The 16,792-nt window shown below is 51.5% G+C and overlaps 7 protein-coding genes across 7 annotated transcripts; 4 read left to right on the top strand and 3 right to left on the bottom strand.

The window, feature by feature from the left end:
* Positions 1-128: 128 nt before the first annotated feature.
* AYO20_03941 (hypothetical protein) lies at positions 129-1,946 on the top strand (the record flags this gene model as incomplete). The annotated part of the gene is made up of 4 exons (XM_022642240.1): positions 129-1,638; positions 1,700-1,762; positions 1,810-1,843; positions 1,904-1,946. 4 exons carry the CDS (start codon positions 129-131, stop codon positions 1,944-1,946), a joined length of 1,650 nt encoding a protein of 549 aa, XP_022501897.1.
* A 4,618-nt stretch (positions 1,947-6,564) lies between these two features.
* On the bottom strand, positions 6,565-7,702 carry AYO20_03942 (hypothetical protein; the record flags this gene model as incomplete). The annotated part of the gene is made up of 2 exons (XM_022642241.1): positions 6,565-7,273; positions 7,332-7,702. 2 exons carry the CDS (start codon positions 7,700-7,702, stop codon positions 6,565-6,567), a joined length of 1,080 nt encoding a protein of 359 aa, XP_022501898.1.
* An 805-nt stretch (positions 7,703-8,507) lies between these two features.
* On the top strand, positions 8,508-8,822 carry AYO20_03943 (ribosomal protein L7/L12; the record flags this gene model as incomplete). The annotated part of the gene is made up of 1 exon (XM_022642242.1): positions 8,508-8,822. One exon carries the CDS (start codon positions 8,508-8,510, stop codon positions 8,820-8,822), a length of 315 nt encoding a protein of 104 aa, XP_022501899.1.
* Positions 8,823-9,422: 600 nt separating this feature from the next.
* On the bottom strand, positions 9,423-10,530 carry AYO20_03944 (pyrroline-5-carboxylate reductase; the record flags this gene model as incomplete). The annotated part of the gene is made up of 2 exons (XM_022642243.1): positions 9,423-10,369; positions 10,452-10,530. The coding sequence occupies 2 exons, from the start codon at positions 10,528-10,530 to the stop codon at positions 9,423-9,425; spliced, it is 1,026 nt and encodes a 341-aa protein (XP_022501900.1).
* Positions 10,531-11,163: 633 nt separating this feature from the next.
* On the top strand, positions 11,164-11,961 carry AYO20_03945 (hypothetical protein; the record flags this gene model as incomplete). The annotated part of the gene is made up of 1 exon (XM_022642244.1): positions 11,164-11,961. The coding sequence occupies one exon, from the start codon at positions 11,164-11,166 to the stop codon at positions 11,959-11,961; it is 798 nt and encodes a 265-aa protein (XP_022501901.1).
* A 221-nt stretch (positions 11,962-12,182) lies between these two features.
* AYO20_03946 (hypothetical protein) lies at positions 12,183-13,707 on the bottom strand (the record flags this gene model as incomplete). Its single annotated transcript, XM_022642245.1, has 2 exons — positions 12,183-13,636; positions 13,686-13,707. 2 exons carry the CDS (start codon positions 13,705-13,707, stop codon positions 12,183-12,185), a joined length of 1,476 nt encoding a protein of 491 aa, XP_022501902.1.
* Positions 13,708-15,488: 1,781 nt separating this feature from the next.
* Positions 15,489-16,463, top strand: AYO20_03947 (hypothetical protein; the record flags this gene model as incomplete). Its single annotated transcript, XM_022642246.1, has 1 exon — positions 15,489-16,463. One exon carries the CDS (start codon positions 15,489-15,491, stop codon positions 16,461-16,463), a length of 975 nt encoding a protein of 324 aa, XP_022501903.1.
* Between the last annotated feature and the right edge of the window lie 329 nt (positions 16,464-16,792).

Raw genomic sequence — 16,792 nt, forward strand, 5'->3', positions numbered from 1 at the left:
GGCTTCTCAGCTTCATCTATTCCGTCTCCCCCCCCCTCTACAGTCCCCGAAGAATATCACAGGCTCCTGTAATCTGTTTCCAATCCCTCCCTCTTGTACGACCTGCTTCCCTGTCAAAGGCCTGAACCATGGCGACCACAGCGAGCGAGTCGTCTCCCTTACTGCCCCAGCATACTTCCCCCAGCGAGTCGCCATCCCGTCCCGCTCTACGCAATCAACGGACTGTCACATTCAACCCTTTAACGTCTGTTAGTACCCAGTCCGGAGCCACCTCCTCCGCCGCTCTCCGACCCATCTCAAGTCCTTCGGCGGCCTTGACCGGTTCCAACCCAGCAGTTCGAGATCAGCCGCCTATGCTAAGTGCTTTCAACTCGAAACTGCGCAGAAGAAATAGCCACGGAGCCCCGCTACCGACCACGCAGCCGTTCACTCCGGCTCCAAGAGCGGGTGCCCAAAGGACTACCAAAACCACGGAGAAGCTAAAGATACTTCCAAATCCGGACATCGGTGACGAAGAACGAGATGAGGAGAGTGGCAGAGATGTATATTCACAGTTCACCCGGATCAAAGACCCTACGGCCAGGAGGGATGCTGCAAGGCTGGGGAAGGCGGATAGGGATCGATTACCTCGAGTCACTGCGTACTGCATGGCACAGGGATACCGACTTGAGGGGATTATGAAATTCATGAAATCGAGGTCCAGGACTAGAGGTGCCAACCCCAAGTTGTTCGACGAGTGTCTCTATAGCCCCTACGACTACGACTATGTGAAGAAGAACAAAGGAGGAGACAGGAGTTCAAGTCCAGTCGAGGAGAGGATCGCGAGAGTCATGGCTTCTCCGCGAATAAGTCCCAGGGAGAGACGGTTCTCGGACAGCGCCGTAGAGGTGGAAGATAACAACAAAATCAGAAGAGACCAACTCATCGACCTACAGGAGGAACTGGGTACGCAGACAGGTATTTCTGCAACAGCAGAAGATACGACGACAGATCTGACCGCCATTTCGAGCCACCTTTCCACCGACCTCCAGTCTGAAAGTGATGCGATGCGCCCAAGGGCGGACTCGGAATTTTCCACCACTGTCCACATACCCGAGATCTTTATCTTTGACTATGGCACTGTCGTCATTTGGGGCATGACGGTACAACAAGAGCAGAGATTTCTCCATGATATGTCCAAGTTCAGTGATGCTCCGTTGCCTACCGAATCTGTTCAAACCGAGAACTTCAATTTCTATTACACGAAGGAATACCAAGCACGGATTTATAACGACTTCATCTCCCTACGAGAGCCACGAAACCATATGATCAAGCTGGCCATTTCACACGCGCTGTCCCAATCCGTCAAGACGAGTCTGTTCGAGGATCTTGTCAGCGAGACCATCGAAACGACCGCACCGCTACCAGCACTTATCGCCCAGACCGGCAGTGTCAACTTGACCAGACGCCAATTGAACATGCAAATCGGGGAACTATTTATCTTACGGATAAACATCCACTTGCAAGGCTCCGTGCTGGATTCTCCTGAGTTGATGTGGTCGGAACCTCATTTGGAACCCGTGTATGCGGCCGTGAGGAGTTACCTGGAAATTGAACAGCGCGTTGGGTTGTTGACAGAGCGTCTGGATGTTATTGCTGGTGAGTTTCTGGTGCAACAGTATTCTTGACGCTATATGTGAGGATTGCTAATCTGGGGCAGATCTACTTGCGGTCCTGAGAGAACAAGGCAGCAGGCGACATGGAGAAGTGCTGGAGTGGATTGGTGAGCATCATTGAGCTGTTGAATGGCTTTTTGCTAACGAGCTACAGTTATCATTCTCATCGCTGCGGAAATCTTGGTCGCGTAAGTCTTCGTTCGAATTGGTGTTTCACAAAAGCAGGACAGCTGACCCATTCCCTGCAGAGCTATCAACATCGTCGTCGATCTCTACGCTGGCATCGATTGAGAGATTCCTCTCTTGCCACGAATCCTTCCATCACATCTTCCCAGCCTGAACCTTTTACTGCACAACCCCTAATTTCAACTTGACTTCTGATATCGGCTGGAGAACTGATGATTGTTATGGACGTCTCTACCACTACCGGCGGATGGGGCGGAGACAAGCAGAGTTGTATGCTCTCTCCTATCGCCGCCGCGACACACTTTCACCTTGAAATCACCTGAAATGCAAAAGTTTTAGCTAGCGAGGGCGTTGGAGGAGTTGAAGATCCTCCGTCCACTTTATGGATCTCCAGAGATCCCAGTCTCCGCAGGCACATGTATGCTTTGATCCTCTCTGTGTGTATGTTTAATAGATGTTGTTAAATCTGTATTGAACAGTCAGGGTGTGCGGCGATTAGTCCGGCGCTGGTGGATAGGGGAGTTATCTACAGACAGAAAGAACTCTTGAAGACCTCGAGAGATTGAGATTATTGAAGGGGAACGAGTCGCCCTATTTTCCCCACCGATCCAACATTGGACCTTTGCCTTTTTCCTTTGCCTTTGCCTTTGCCATTAGCCACTGGCCATGTTTCATATCTGCACGCACTCTTGTGCGGCCTCGACTTGACATGGACGTGGACATGGGCGTGATATCCATGGTATACATGGTACATGGCGAAGGCAATCGATGGGGAAAAAATACGAGATGTATCACTCACTGGAAGGAGCAAAGTGGTGGGCGGATGGATGAATGGATGGATGGATGATTTCCCAAGCTCATTAATTGACTGGTGTGTGCGAGTGCGTCCACAAGGGCTTGAAAGACGACATCGTATCTATGTACTCGCTCCTCACTCCAGACGTATATGTCTCGGAGCGTATCCGTCCCTGCAGGACCTTGACAATTCCAATTGATTTCCCCCCTTCACCACCACAACCACCACAAAATCTGGTTCTCGAGCATGGGAAAACCCGCCCACCGACCCGCCATGCCCGCCGCCATCTATCTAAATTCCTCCGGGTCCTTTTCCAAGTGTCTCCATCCAACGATGACAATGACAACCGCAACGACAATGTCCTGGTCCTGGTCCAACTGAACTGACCCAACTGGTCTGAATCTGCCTTGACTGTGCCCTGCACATGTCCTTCCCTGTCCTGCCCTGGTCCAACTGACCTGATCTGCCTTGACTGTGCCCTGCACTGTCCTGCCCACGCTGAGCTCAGCCCAGCTCAACTCAAAATCCCCTTCACCCTGTTTCCATATCCCCTGTGCCCATACGGCTCTGGTCCTCCGGCAATGCGCTTTCCCATACCTTGCAGCCCGCGCAGTTGCTCGTTGTCCCTTTTGCACTGTCCGTCTCTCTCTCCACAGAGCCCAATGCTGGGTCTCTACCGTCCTTGTCCTCCAGGCAAAGAGCTTTCCCATACCGTGCGTCCCGCTCAATGCTCTTTTTTTTTTTGGCTGTGCGCGATCCATGCTGAACCGAAGAGGCCGAGTGACTTGCGCCTCTGATTGTGTTTGATGATGCTGTCGGTTCTGGATGCTGTTTGTTCCTCCTGCCACTCGAGCTTTCCCATACCTTTGTCGTTGTCGTGGTTGTGGTTGACTTGACTTGACTTGACTTCCCGCTCGGTGATCCTATTTTTTTTTTTTTGGATGTTGTGCTATCCGTGTTTCTTTCTTTGCGCCCTCTTCCTTGATGTTCCCATACCATCCTTCCCAAGACTTTGCAATCCATCCATACACTGACTGACAATGCAACACCACTCCGACACGTCCTTCCAAGCCAGGCTTGTCCAGACCCCTTGCTCACTCAAACAACTTTTTGTTGTTTTTGCTATCTTTTGTGCTTGTGACGAATGCACTTTGGCCTTTTTTCGATAGCATGGCCTTTTTTTTCTTTTTTTTTGATCGTGTGCCTTCCTTTTTGGGCATCTTTTCTTTTCTTTTTTTTTTTTGGTCTCAGGCTTTTGTGACTGCAACCTGGCCAATGATGTTTCCCACCACTCCTGCACAGTGTGCAGAAGGGGAAAACCACACCTGCAAAGGCTCAAAATCAGTTTCACATCAAGGTTGATTTCACTTCAGCTTCACTTACCAAACCCCCACTGTCCACACGCCACCACTGGTGCTCCCAAATCCATCACTCCGTCTGCTCTGATGTGAAAAGTTAGTATTTTGGAAGTGAAGACGCGAATGAGAAAAGCGACTTACCTTGTGTTTCTCTCGTGTGTGGGCGGTGGGAGGGGAAGGGCGAAGGGCGAAGGGGAGGGAAGGAGGGAGGGAGGGAGGAGTTGTCCTCTCGTGGCGTACGAGGGTTGGAATCTGTCTCGATCGAATCGTGGGTTTCGTGGAGGTTCGTGGAATTGGTCGGTCGGCGGGACCATGACCCGGTACGTGGCAGCGATCAGCGTTCGAGGTCGGTGAGTTCCAGACGGGCTGGATGTGTCCCTGGACTGGTGTCAGTGGCGCGGTGAGCCGCCCGTGAGCGACTTCCTATAGCACGTCAGCAAAACTTTGAGAACAAATGACAGGAAGGGGGGAAACTGCTGCTGGGAATGTGGACAGAGCCCTATTGAGGAGGACTTGTCCTGTGCCTTGCCTTGAGGGGGTCTTGTGCAAGCACAATTGCCCTCAAGGCAAGGGAAGGGAAGGGTGATGGAGAGAGAGAGAGAAGGAAAGGAAAAAGAAAATTCCAGGAGAAGGAGAAGAGGAATTTCATTAAGTAGTGCTCAAGTTCACGCTCGCCAAGCAGATCAAAGAGGTTGGTAGAGGGTGAGGTAGAGATCTTTCCGCCAAGGAGTCGACGACAAGTCACTCACTCTCAGGAGGGAGTGATACTTGAATCTTGGCGGGTTCTGTCCGTGAACCTTGGCGGATGCACTCCAGGGGACGTTGCCTTGGTCCCAGCACTGAAGTTCGCAGAAGTCTGAGAGAGTATGCGAGTCTCTAGCCAACGCTCCATGGAACTGTGCCTTGCTTGCCAGATTGCAATATTCAGTGATTGTTCGGTTCGCTGCGCTCAAGCCATTCCTCGTCATCCATGCGTACATGATCCCGCAAAGTCTGCCACAGACCGTCCGTTCTGCCTGCTGATGCGTGATGTGGACTTGTTTGCTTTTGTAGTTCTCCTCGATCGCAGGTGTAAAAGACCCAAGTCCAGAAAACGTAGTCCCAGCACCCTGTGTGCCTGTGTATCTGACATCCTTGAAAAATCCCGTGTGTCTCTGTGTCCCTGGTTTTGACTTTTGGAGATGGTGTCTTCTCCCTTTCTGTCCCGTACCGTGTACATGCGCGAGGCTGCAGCCTCGTCACGTGACACGTATAAACCCCATCATCAACCATGCTTCAACACACCAACTTCTTCTGCCGCACCTCACGCAAACTGCCCGATCCTCCTGCCCATTCAATTCAATGGATCCGCCAAGTTCCACCGAGTCCGCCAAGTCCTCATTGAAAGCTGCCACATTAAGCCAGAGTCCTGCCAAGAGAGTTGCTCAGGTGAACGGGCATAAATATCTGTGGAATTTCCCCTTCAAACGGACTTTCCTTCCTTTCCTCCTCTTCATCACCCAGTCGATCGAGATCAAGATCTGTTGTGCACACAATCTTTGAGCTTCATGTTCAGATGTGTCTTGGCTACACACGCCACTTGTTGAGAAAAGCTTCGGGCCTTACACTCTCCGCCTGTTGTTTTTCTCTCCGAGTTGGTCCTCCTTGCCGCCTGCAGATTTGATGCTTGCTTGAGCTTCAGGACAACCGCCATGTCATCTCCATCGTGAGCTGGTCGTCTTGGAGTTTCCTCCGAACGCTGAAAAGGAGGACACAGCTCATCTCTGATCAACAAACTCTGTGGGTATCAGCGGAGTTACACCAACTCCTGTCCCTGCCGACAAAGGGGTCAATTGGTCTGGCATTGTGTCCAGAGTTCTCTACACGACTGGGAATGTGTCTTGTTAGACGGCTATTTCCACCCGTGATCCGACATCTTGGACATTCCGGTGGAGGGTGCGATCTCAGTACGTCAGAGTCCCCAATGGCTTTTTGGGTTGTTCTCGATGATGGCAGTCCAGGAATGTTCCACCACAAACAGTTCCTTGCCTAGAGGCTTCTCTCACTGTAAGGCATGCTCTGTTCGCCAGCATTGATGGTGCAGACCCATTGAACAATTTGTTGTTCAAACCTCAATTTTTGGAACCTCTTCAAGTCTCTCGGGACTTACAGTGTCGCAATTTTTGCTTCACACACAAAAAACTGTCTCTCTGGGACCGGTTTTTTCTCAATTTTTGAAACTCTTCACACCAAAAATCTTGTCTCTCTGGGACTTGGTTTTTTGGCAATTTTTGGAAACTTTTCACTGTTGTCCTTTGGACAGCCCTTCTTTTTCATCGTTTTTGACTTGGCCTTGTGCCAAGGAACGGAGAAGAAGATTGATCATGGCCACACTTGTCAGTACCAGTACAGCTGTGAGCAGGCAGATTACATGTAGCTGGTTGCGGTCAGAGGTGATTGCACTCATACTGACCACCACCATGTGTCATGTTCTTCATTGGGCAACTTGCAATGTGTTGGCAAAGGATTCAAAAGATTCAAGGGCTCATTGTCATTGCAAATTCGACCCATCATGCCGGCCAGAGTACCCTCACTTCTTTGCTCCTGACTCCCCTTGCTGACGTTGCTGCTGTTGCCATTGCATCATCTTCGCTCGTGCGCTTCGACTGCCTCCCAACTTTGGACCCCTTGACTCTGTTGTAACACCCGTTGATGTCTTTGGCTGATGGGCATGTCTGGCCCTGTTCCTCCTCTCGGCCATTGCATCCATGAAATCCTGCCGGAATTGCTCTGCAAAGCGATCGTCCGTACCACCGTCTTCAGCAGCTTCGTCACCAGGCGGCGGGACGCTTGCCAGTCCTAGCGTGTTCGTGTCGTAGAGGTCTATTTTGTTTTCGTGGAGGAATTGTTCCACAAGAGCGTCTCGCGCAATGTCTTCGCTGTTTCTTCGCTTTCTAGGCCGCGGCCTCATGGGCTTGCCATCTCGGCCTAGCCGTGGTTTTCGAGGCTTTGGTGGCTTGTCCACTTCTTCGACCGGGGCTTGGCCAGCTTTGACCCGTTCAAGCGCAGCTTGCGTGCGGGCTAGGTTAGTATCGTGCACAGAATCTCCCAGGTCGACTTCGGCCAGCTGGCGGGTAGACGTGGGTTTCGTTGTAGATGCTGTCTTGGCCGTCGACCCAGCCTCACTGAACGATGGAGCGTCGTGATATACGTCGGTCTCTGGACTTGCCTGCGGCAGAGTTGAAGGGGTGACGAGATTGTGCCGTCTCCTAGCCATTTCGGAATCTATGAACGCAACCCTTATCTTGTCAGCTAACTATGTCTCCAATACTCGGCATCTTTAGGGGGGCCACGAACATATGTTGGTCGACGTTGACGACCTGCCCTGTGCTTCCGACAAAACGGTTGGTGATGTCTATAGCCTTGTCGACATCCTGATCTGATTTGACAACCTCCATGCCCGTGGTTTCTCTGGACTGTTGCGTGACTTTCGTATTTGAAAATTGAACACCAGATACAACCTTTCGAACGTGTTTCCGTGCACGCAATAGACTCGAAACACCGCCATCGTCTTCATCGTCATCGTCACCCAGACTCTCATTCCCGCCGCGAGATAGCACATCGACCACCTTAGGAGACGCTGCCTCGGGGGATTCCGCGGAAGCTCCTTGCTGGGGTCGTACAAACTTTCTACGCTTCGCAGCTCTGAATACTGGAACGTCTTCCATGATTTGATTTCGAAGAGATGAAAGATTAATGGCTTAGGCGATTAGGCTCGAGGATGGGATAGTGGCGATTTACTCAAGATACAAAAGTGCTGTCCTATAGAGGACTCCAATGACAGTGATCCCATGCGAGATATTGACTATCAGCGAAACAGTGACTGCGACTCCCAGTTGGCCACAGTTTTTGTCAACCGGAAAGACAGGCAGGAATGATGTTTGACGTTGGCGTTGATGCTTGCTTTCCAAGTCTTAGTTAGGTCACGTGCCGCTTGGCACGATCTGGTTGTCAATGCGCGGGTGATCGCGAGATAATTTCTTGAGATTCGATACTATCGCCTCAATCCTCACTCCTCGCACGCTTTCCACGAGTCCTTCTTCTCCCTCTCGCCATTTCTTCTCGATCCACGATGTCGGCGAAACTTCCATCAGTCACTCATCGTTGCTGCCAGCTCGCAGCTCGGACGCAAAAACGCAGCCTTTCTTCCCAGTGCCTCCGACTTTCCTCCACCAGCTCCGCAAATCAGCATAGACGAAGGAATAGCTTAGCACCCTCACAATGTTCACGAAGATGGCAGTCGACGGATGCAGCTGCAACGCCTACAAATCCTAAGATAGCTGGGATTGTGGATCAAATATCACAGTTAACATTGCTGGAGACAGCAGATCTTGTTGCAAGCTTAAAGGTATGTTCAAACATCATTTTTTCCTGTCGCGGCTCACGCGCCCCGTTTCGCAAAGACTCTGATTGTAGTCCTCCTCGAACTTGGGCTAATATGGACAATTCTAGTCACGGCTCAATATTCCTGACATGGCTTTCGCTGCTCCAGCCGCCGCTGCTGGCGGTGCTGCTGCAACTCCGGCTGCCGAAGCAGAGGCAGCAGAAGAAGCCGCGCCTGCCCCCGCTGAAAAGACAATGTTCACACTCAAACTCGATTCCTTCGATGCTGCTGCCAAGCCCAAGGTCATTAAGGAAGTGAAAGGATTGCTCGGTCTGAGTTTAGTGGATTCAAAGAAATTCGTCGAGAGTGCACCCAAGGTGATGAAAGAGGGCGTGCCCAAGGAGGATGCAGAGAAAATCGTCGCGGCCATGAAGGCTCTGGGGGCTGTTGTGTCCATGTCGTAAGGACAAGCAGGTGGCAGCAAGAGCAGATGGAGAGATGGTATTCAGGACACCCATTCTTTCGGTGTCTGTTCGTTTCAACCCATTCAGAGGTAAAATGGCAGCACGAAACACATGAAAGATGTCTACAGGTGCTGCATGGGAGCTGGAGTTGGAAGATACGCATTCAGTGCGCTACTGGAGTCGATCGAGCATTCTTCTACACCGGGCTGTCTACGTGAAACCCATATTCTGCTGGAGATGTTTGTAACTATACTGTGGGCTTGCAGGGAGACTTGGACAAGATCCGAAAATGTACAATTCAAGATTCATGTGCCACTCCAGAAGCCAGATCGTTTCATTCGCCTTGTGAGGTGCAAGGGCTCTGCTGGAGTTGGGCTGTCTGCTCGTCATATACAGGAATATGTGCCAAACTTTTCGACCCCCGCTCGTCCTGCGCATTGACAGCCTGACATCGTAAAGAGCAGAACACTTTGCCATGTCATGATGCGTCAAGTTCGCTGTTGTTGTACTTCGCAAAATGTTCGTGATTCCGTAGCTTACCCCAAGCTTACCTAGCATGCCCAAATGATTCTGTCCAAGATGTTCCACTGTTGACCTCTTCTATTGCCTCTCAAATCTCGTCCCATTGACGCCACTAACGCCCTTACCCAGCTGCGCTGCAACGACTGTTGCCTCTCGGACACTCCTTGCCACTGTTCCTCGGACCCTGCCCTCCTCCAACACCAACAACCCACCGATCGTGCAACCTCCGGGGGTGGACACCTTTTCCCTCACCAGCGCAGGATGTTCCCCGGACAGGACCATCCCTGCCGTCCCTCGCATCGTCTGCGCAGCCATGAGTTGAGCCTCTGCACGAGGGAGGCCCATTGCGACGGCGCCGTCTGCAAGAGACTCAAGCATCAGTGCGAGGAATGCGGGCCCAGAACCGCACAAGGCGGTGGAAACGTCCATCATTCCCGGTGGAAGGTGCACGACTCGGCCGATCCGCGTGAAGATCCACTCAACTATCGACGATAGCTCGGTAGGTAAGGGAGGGGTGGAGTTGGCGATGACGGTCATGGACTCGCGCACAATCGCGGCGGTGTTGGGCATGACTCTTACTATCCGGCAGGCGTTGTCGGGGATGCCCTCTGGATATGACTCGCCGTAAAGGACCCGACCGATTTGTTCGACGGGAACACCAGCACAGATTGAGATCAGAAGCTTCCCGGCGAGGGCTTCTTTCACCCCTTCCTCGCGCAGAAGGTCGGCGACCATATATGGCTTACATCCCAGTATAACCACATCAGCGTTCTGCGTCCCCTTGACGTTTTCGTTCTGCAGGATCGTCACACTCGGCCGGTACGATTGAACCGCAACTCTGACGCGCTTTGCCGATTCAGGACGGCGCACACAGGCGATGAAGTTTGTCGGTGTACGCGGCGGAGGGGATTCGGTGGTGGGAGTCGCGGTGCCGGAGTCGGGATATGCAGGAGATGGAGCATGTGAGGCAGAGGATTCGGAGAGGGAGGAGAGGATCCCACTGAGGATGGCGATACCGAGAGTGCCTTGTCACCAACCTTTAGTTAGTAAACATATCTAGCAGAGAAGCAGTGGTTGAAGGAGCTGTTGCTCACGCAAAATACTCACCACATCCGAGAATTGTCAGTGTCATCCCCCCGGAAGGGTCACTATTGATGCCGTTGGGCACGCGCAGTACACCGGACATGATGCACGAGGTCTTTGATCTGATAATAGGAGATTACTGTCCTCTGAAAGAAAATATGCACACCAGTAATACTGTTATATTAGGCGAGTCCAAAATGAGTCTTGCACGATCGGTGTCTTGCTGAGAGAGAATGCGGGGAAGATATGACTGCTGGATATAACTTTTTTTTTCCTCGAAGGGCGGAAGTGGCACCAGCGGAGAGGACCCTTCAAGACAAGAATAAATCGGCCAAATCCGTCTGCAAGGCACACCAATGGGCACGAGATTTGTCTGTTGCCACGAGTCTCTCCAACCCTCTGCAAGTATTCCCGCACGAAGTTCAACCGCATTGCTGTTTCGCGTAGTTTACACCAGGTCGAAGTTCCGCTTTTGACAAGGAACATCGCCTTTTACCTCACCAGCACTGGTAACAGGTGGACGATCCCATGTGCGGCGAACTTGTACTCGCTGTGTTTGCGCTTCCCCGACCCGAAAAGCGGACCATGTGAACCACCCACCACCACCTTTGGGACTTGCATAAACATTTTTCTTCCTGAGTCAAACGCCTCCCCGTGTTCTCCTGCGCCGCGATCGATCGCTTCCCTTTCTACGCATATACAGCGGCTAGGACAGCATTCGCAGATTTTGCCCACCATGGCCGACCCGTTCGAAGTGCGCATGCGCTTCACGAATCTCCTCACGCACCTCTCCGCATCCGCCACGGCGGCTATAAAGACGGCGCACTACGCCCTCAAACACCGGGACATGGACGAGGACCTGCACTCGTGCATCCTTGAGAACCTCGAGCGGGGCAACACCAACATGAACAACCGCGCCAACATCATGTACTTTCTCGAACACCACGCCGACATCAACATGAAGGAGGGCGGCCACGAAGCCTACGTTGAGATGGTCAAGAGGGACATTGCGCGGATCGTGGACGCGGTCGCGCAGAGCGGCGCCAACGTCAAGGTCGTGAGGCGCGTCGTCACGAGACTAAGCGAGAAGGGCGTCCTCTCCGCCCAAGTCATCGGCACGATCGAGAGCGAACTCAAGGACAAGGAGGAGAAGCTGGGGAACCTCCTCGGAGGCGAGGATGGCGAGCCCGAAGCAGCAGCCGACAAGGATGCAATGGATGTGACTGCTGCCGAGGGTGGCGCAGGCGACGGTCCTCAGAAGCCAACACCTCGGACCGGAGCAGAACGTTCAAGCAAGCCAAATGGCGTGTCGAGGATGGATAAGCGGGCAATCGAGCAGCGGATTGAAGAGGACAGAGAGCGGAACAAACGACTACGCGAAAGTGTCTGGGCTGTTACGGGTGATGACGATCAGGAATTAGACAAAATGTGGGAAGAGGGTGCATTTCTGGGTGAAGACGAGCATGTCATTGCTGGTGAAGAAGCTGAAGAACGTCTTCAGTTTGTCTGTTATCATCGAGCGCTCGCTACCTGAGAATTCACCTGTTCGCCCAAGGTGCTCTGTGTCACCGTGTGATGGTTATCCTCATCCTCCTTCTCTGGCCCAAAAGTCTTGGGGTCGGTTACCGCGACTGAGTACAATCAAACTTGCCATTGAAATATGCGGCGGCGTCCTGAAGGGCAAACATGAGCCGTCCAAACTGCTCGAATACGCACAGTCGACAAGCGCAAAGGAAGAATGACGAGAAAGTGGCCTTAGACTTTGGGTCTTTTAGACCGGGAGGCTTCCCCGCTCGACGACTCTTCGTCCTCGTCGTCCTCAATCACCCTTCTCTTGCGCATGACGGCTGATGACTCTCCATTTTCAGGCCGATCAGCTTCTCTCTCCTTTCGGAGTGCATACGAAAGAATGAGGCCTTCATATTCATCTTCCTGAGCACGCGCACTATCCTCGATTTGGGGCAGTCGCTCTTCCAAAGGGATTTGTTGGAGCAGATCCTTATTCTTCTTGATGATACGCTGTTTCAGTAACAGTCGCCACCAATAATATGTGCGGTCGTCCGGATTGGGAGCTCTGGCACCTCTAACCATGAGGCTAGTGAGGGAGGCACCACCGGCTGCACGATGTGAATATGGGATTTGGGCCAGAAGATACATCTCGACCATCCTGGCGAATTGGCGACTTGCAATCTTATTTTTGGATCGAATAGCCTGGAGCTCATCTAGAGGAAGCAATTTGGCAGTCGGTATGCGTTTCAAACGTCCTCGTTCCTGGCTGGCAAAAGGTGACGTATGTATCTTGAGATTGACTGCTTTGAACTGCGGTTCTAGAATGTCAAAGTCATTCATGTCGCGTAGTTTGTCGAATTCCTCGCTTGGATCCTCAACTGTTAATTCCAAAACAGTCGGATCTGCCATAACCTCGTTGTATATGGCCTGATAAAGAGCTGAGCCGTGACCAGAGCTTTGGAAAGGTGGTGTGATCAGGAATTGTGATATTCGAAGCCGCGACGGAAGAGTATTAGGCGTAATAATTTCTGACGGCGGGAACGAGAAGGGCTTATGATCCTTTGACGGTTTCTGGAACTTGTAGAAGCGGTAGGTCGTTGCATAGCCAACAAACGAATATGGAGATCCCCTGGGTGCCGGGGGCTGTGATGCCTTGTGGTAGGTGAGATAGACCCTCCATCGATCCAAGGTCCAGTCGACATCCTCCAAATTGATGAACTGTCCACCTTCAATAAAGAAGACAATGAATATTTGGATATTGTCGACCAGGGTTCTCATTGGGAGGTCTAGTAATGAGCCAGCCCACACCTCATAGTTCTCTCCGCCTCTTGTGTACTTCTTTACGCATACACCTGGAGGTGTCCATTGTGCCGCTTTCGAGTCGCTGAGCAGCTCTGACTCAAACCCTTGTTCAAATGCCGTCGGGGGTAGGAAGTTGCTGAAAGTTTTGTTCAGATCGAGGGCGCTTGTAGTACCGATCGTGCTAAACTTCTTTTGGTAGGAAATGTCGATATGTGGTCGCAAATCATGAGCTGCGAATTGAATGTCGATGTCCAGCCCTTTGTAACCGAAGATCTGCTCTGCCTCTCCAACGATGGGATAGGTGAATTTGGGATGAAATTCGTGCCGAGTGATGAGCTTGTCGTTCGCGCTGGGTTGGACGATGGAGATGCGAACAGCTTCATTTGCGTTCACCGAGACTTTGATTCGATTAGCAGAGATCTTTCTGTAGCGCAGCGCAACACTCACATTCCTCGGAAGGCGCAGCCATACTGGAGATGTTCCGGAGTGCGCTTCTAATTCATCTCAGGCGCGTAGTTGTACGATGCGATTCTGAAGCAACGATGAGACTAGCGAGTTCTGTCCCAGGAAGAGCGACAAACAGACATGAAAATGGGATGAACTGCCAGTGACGATTTCTTTACCAAGGTGTGGCGCATTGATGTAGATTTTGGCTGTCGCGAACACGCCAGCACGCTTCTCAAGCAACGCGTCGTTCGTTCTAAAACTAATTAGAAACGGTCAGACGGTCATTTCTGCCAGAACTCCGTTCCGACACAATGGACACTGAGAGACTGCAAGCTATTATTCTTACACCCAATAAAACATTCGCAGCTGGCTGACTTTCAACTCTTGTATCTGAATTGTCCTTGCCTGCGGAGTACACACAAACATCCTGCGCAACCCTGGCAGCCTGGTAATCAGATCGAGATCTCCAGACTTCTCGATACTGTCCACCGTGGTTCTGTATCCATGTATGCACATCAACCTCGCTTGTGTGCCTCTTTCATCTAAAACTCCTCCCTGTCGATCCGGAAGATGGGCCACGAACAACAGCTACCAAACCCCGTCCTCGTATTGTAAGTCAGTAGTGCGACATTTGCCTGCCAGTTGGTCTCAAGACTTTGCAATGCTGGGACACTTTCTGCTAGCAGTCTCGTATTCAGGTTGCACAAACTACCCCCTGCGTCGACAACTCCTTCATTTGGCTTCATTGCCATGCCGGCATTCAGCCTAGATGGCATGCCCTGCGATGTCTTAACCTCAAGTTTCCGAGTTTCCCACCTCCACAGGACAAAGGTAGTGACGAAGCGAAGAGAACTCGTACTGAAGCTTTCTCGTTTCTGCAGCCTACGGAGTTCTCAGAGACCGCATTGGTGGGATGTTCTCTAGCGAGGCGGTTGTGACCAGAGATGTTTTTTTCTGCAACGAACTCTGAAGCATCTAGCGATTATGTGAGCTTTCCCACCACCCAATCCTAGAGAATGCAGCCCATAACCATTTCAGTCCTTCAAACGCGGCCTCGTGAATTTGTTTCCTGGTATTTCCGACTTTAGTGTCCTTTCCTGTCTGTGTGGCTGTTCTGCCAAAGAGCAATGCCGATCAATCCGGATAACCACAGAGACCTTTGCTCCCAGCAGAGAGACCCGCAAGTCACATCCCCCGTCGAGGAAGCATAGTTATTTGTCGCCATGATTGGGGAAGCATCACTGTCCAAAGCGCGGCTCTTGGAAAGATATTTCTCGGTACTGTGGGGGAAGGGGGTAGGCGAGAAGCCGTGCAAGCATCACACGCATCGGTAAGGGTTGAATGGTGAGTGCCCGGGGTTTCTGAGATGGCACCCCCGCTAGCCTGGGGGCTAGCTTGGACTTAGTCCTTAGAGGCCGGAAAGGATCATTAGGGATGGTTGTTTGGAGCCATCACTAGCAGTATCTGTCGAGTCGGCCAGATAAGTCCCACTCATCCCCTTGTTCCGGGTTTTGGTGGTCAGCACTTTGGATGTTCTGGGTCTCCCGTTTACCCGCCTCCCTCTTCTTGGGAACTGCTCATCAACTCACTCCACTGACGAGTCCTCGGTACATACATATCTCCCGACACGCACACAACACACACATACACCGTTTTTGGCTTCTTCGAGGCAGTCATGGACACACCTTTGACATTCCAGCAGACACCTTTCGAATCACAAGTTCAACATGCATCTTGTTCCACCACCTATTAAGATTACATTGTGTCAAACAAATGTTTCCGGGGTTGGCTATGTGACTTATAATGCTTGTCTCTTCTGAAGAAGCCAAAATCGGAGGATGGGTCTGTGCAGGTTTCTCGTTGGTGATCTTGGTTGCCCGCATCATCGCAGCGAGAATACACCAGGGATCGTTTGACCGCAGCACTGCCGTCTGTGTCGCTTCGGTCGTCACAGTCGTGGTTCGCCTTGTTGTGAACCAGTACGTTCTTACTTTCGGGACCTCGAACGATGCTCTGAATGGCAAATCCACATATTTCGACTCCAAGGACCTTCAAAATCTCAAGGCCGGAAGCATTTTATCTCTTATCGCACGACTCTTGATCACCACCATCTGCTGGCTGCAGAGTTCCTTGCTGTTGCTGTTCTATTCTCGAATTTTCGAAATCAGGGCAAAATGGACCACCAGGCTCATTCGAATCTGCTGGATTGCCATTCCTATCACCTATGTCGGTGTGGTCCTGGCAACTTTTCTCGAGTGTCAACCATTTCGTCTGTATTGGCAGGTCAAACCCAACCCGGGAACATGCATCAAAGCGTATATTCAGCTGCTTGTCCAAGGAATTTCAAACATTGTCCTGGATCTACTCTTGTTGGCAATATCTTACCCGCTCCTCGCTGCAGTTCGCCAGCGGAACCTTGGTGAACAGCTTAGAGTTGGGATTTTATGCTGTCTAGGGGTTTTCTGCATCGTCATAACACTGGTTCGCATTGGTTATATCTATGCCGAACAATCGTACCAACCAGTGCGCAGCTTCTTCGCCTCTGTGCAAATAGCTGCTTCCTGTTTCGTGGCCAACATCCCGACCATCTATGGCTGTGTCAGAATGATCAGAAGGCGTAGATCGCATCAGATGCAGAGACGAGGAAGTCGACCAGAAGTTTGGTTACAGCTTCAAGCCACAAATGAGTCCAATACTCCCGCCAGTATTCCGATCACGATGCGAGAGAACAGTTCATCGAATGAGTCAGAGAAGAAGTGGTCGCACTTGGTTCCTTGATGCATTTTTCGCGGATGGCGCCAACTACCGGATTGACATATCCCAAGAATCTCGTGAACCTACCATACCTGTAGGAGACGGATTGTCTAAAGAAATCTCTCCTGGCCCCTTACCAGAAAAGGTCCGATCTCGTCAGACTACTTACCATACATCGATCGCACAGCACCTCAAGCGGCTGATATCCACCCGTGACTGTCAGCAGCGAGCCTACAAGTTTCAACGAGCAAAGTAGCAACAAAGCGGCCAGTGGAAGTCTCGTTAACCCTTGTCTGTTGTGGTCGAATGGAAGTATAATACAAGAAGAAAGTGATCAACGCGATATCGAACAC

This window comes from Fonsecaea nubica (assembly GCF_001646965.1).
Source record: "Fonsecaea nubica strain CBS 269.64 chromosome Unknown Scaff19, whole genome shotgun sequence".
NCBI lineage: Eukaryota > Fungi > Ascomycota > Eurotiomycetes > Chaetothyriales > Herpotrichiellaceae > Fonsecaea > Fonsecaea nubica.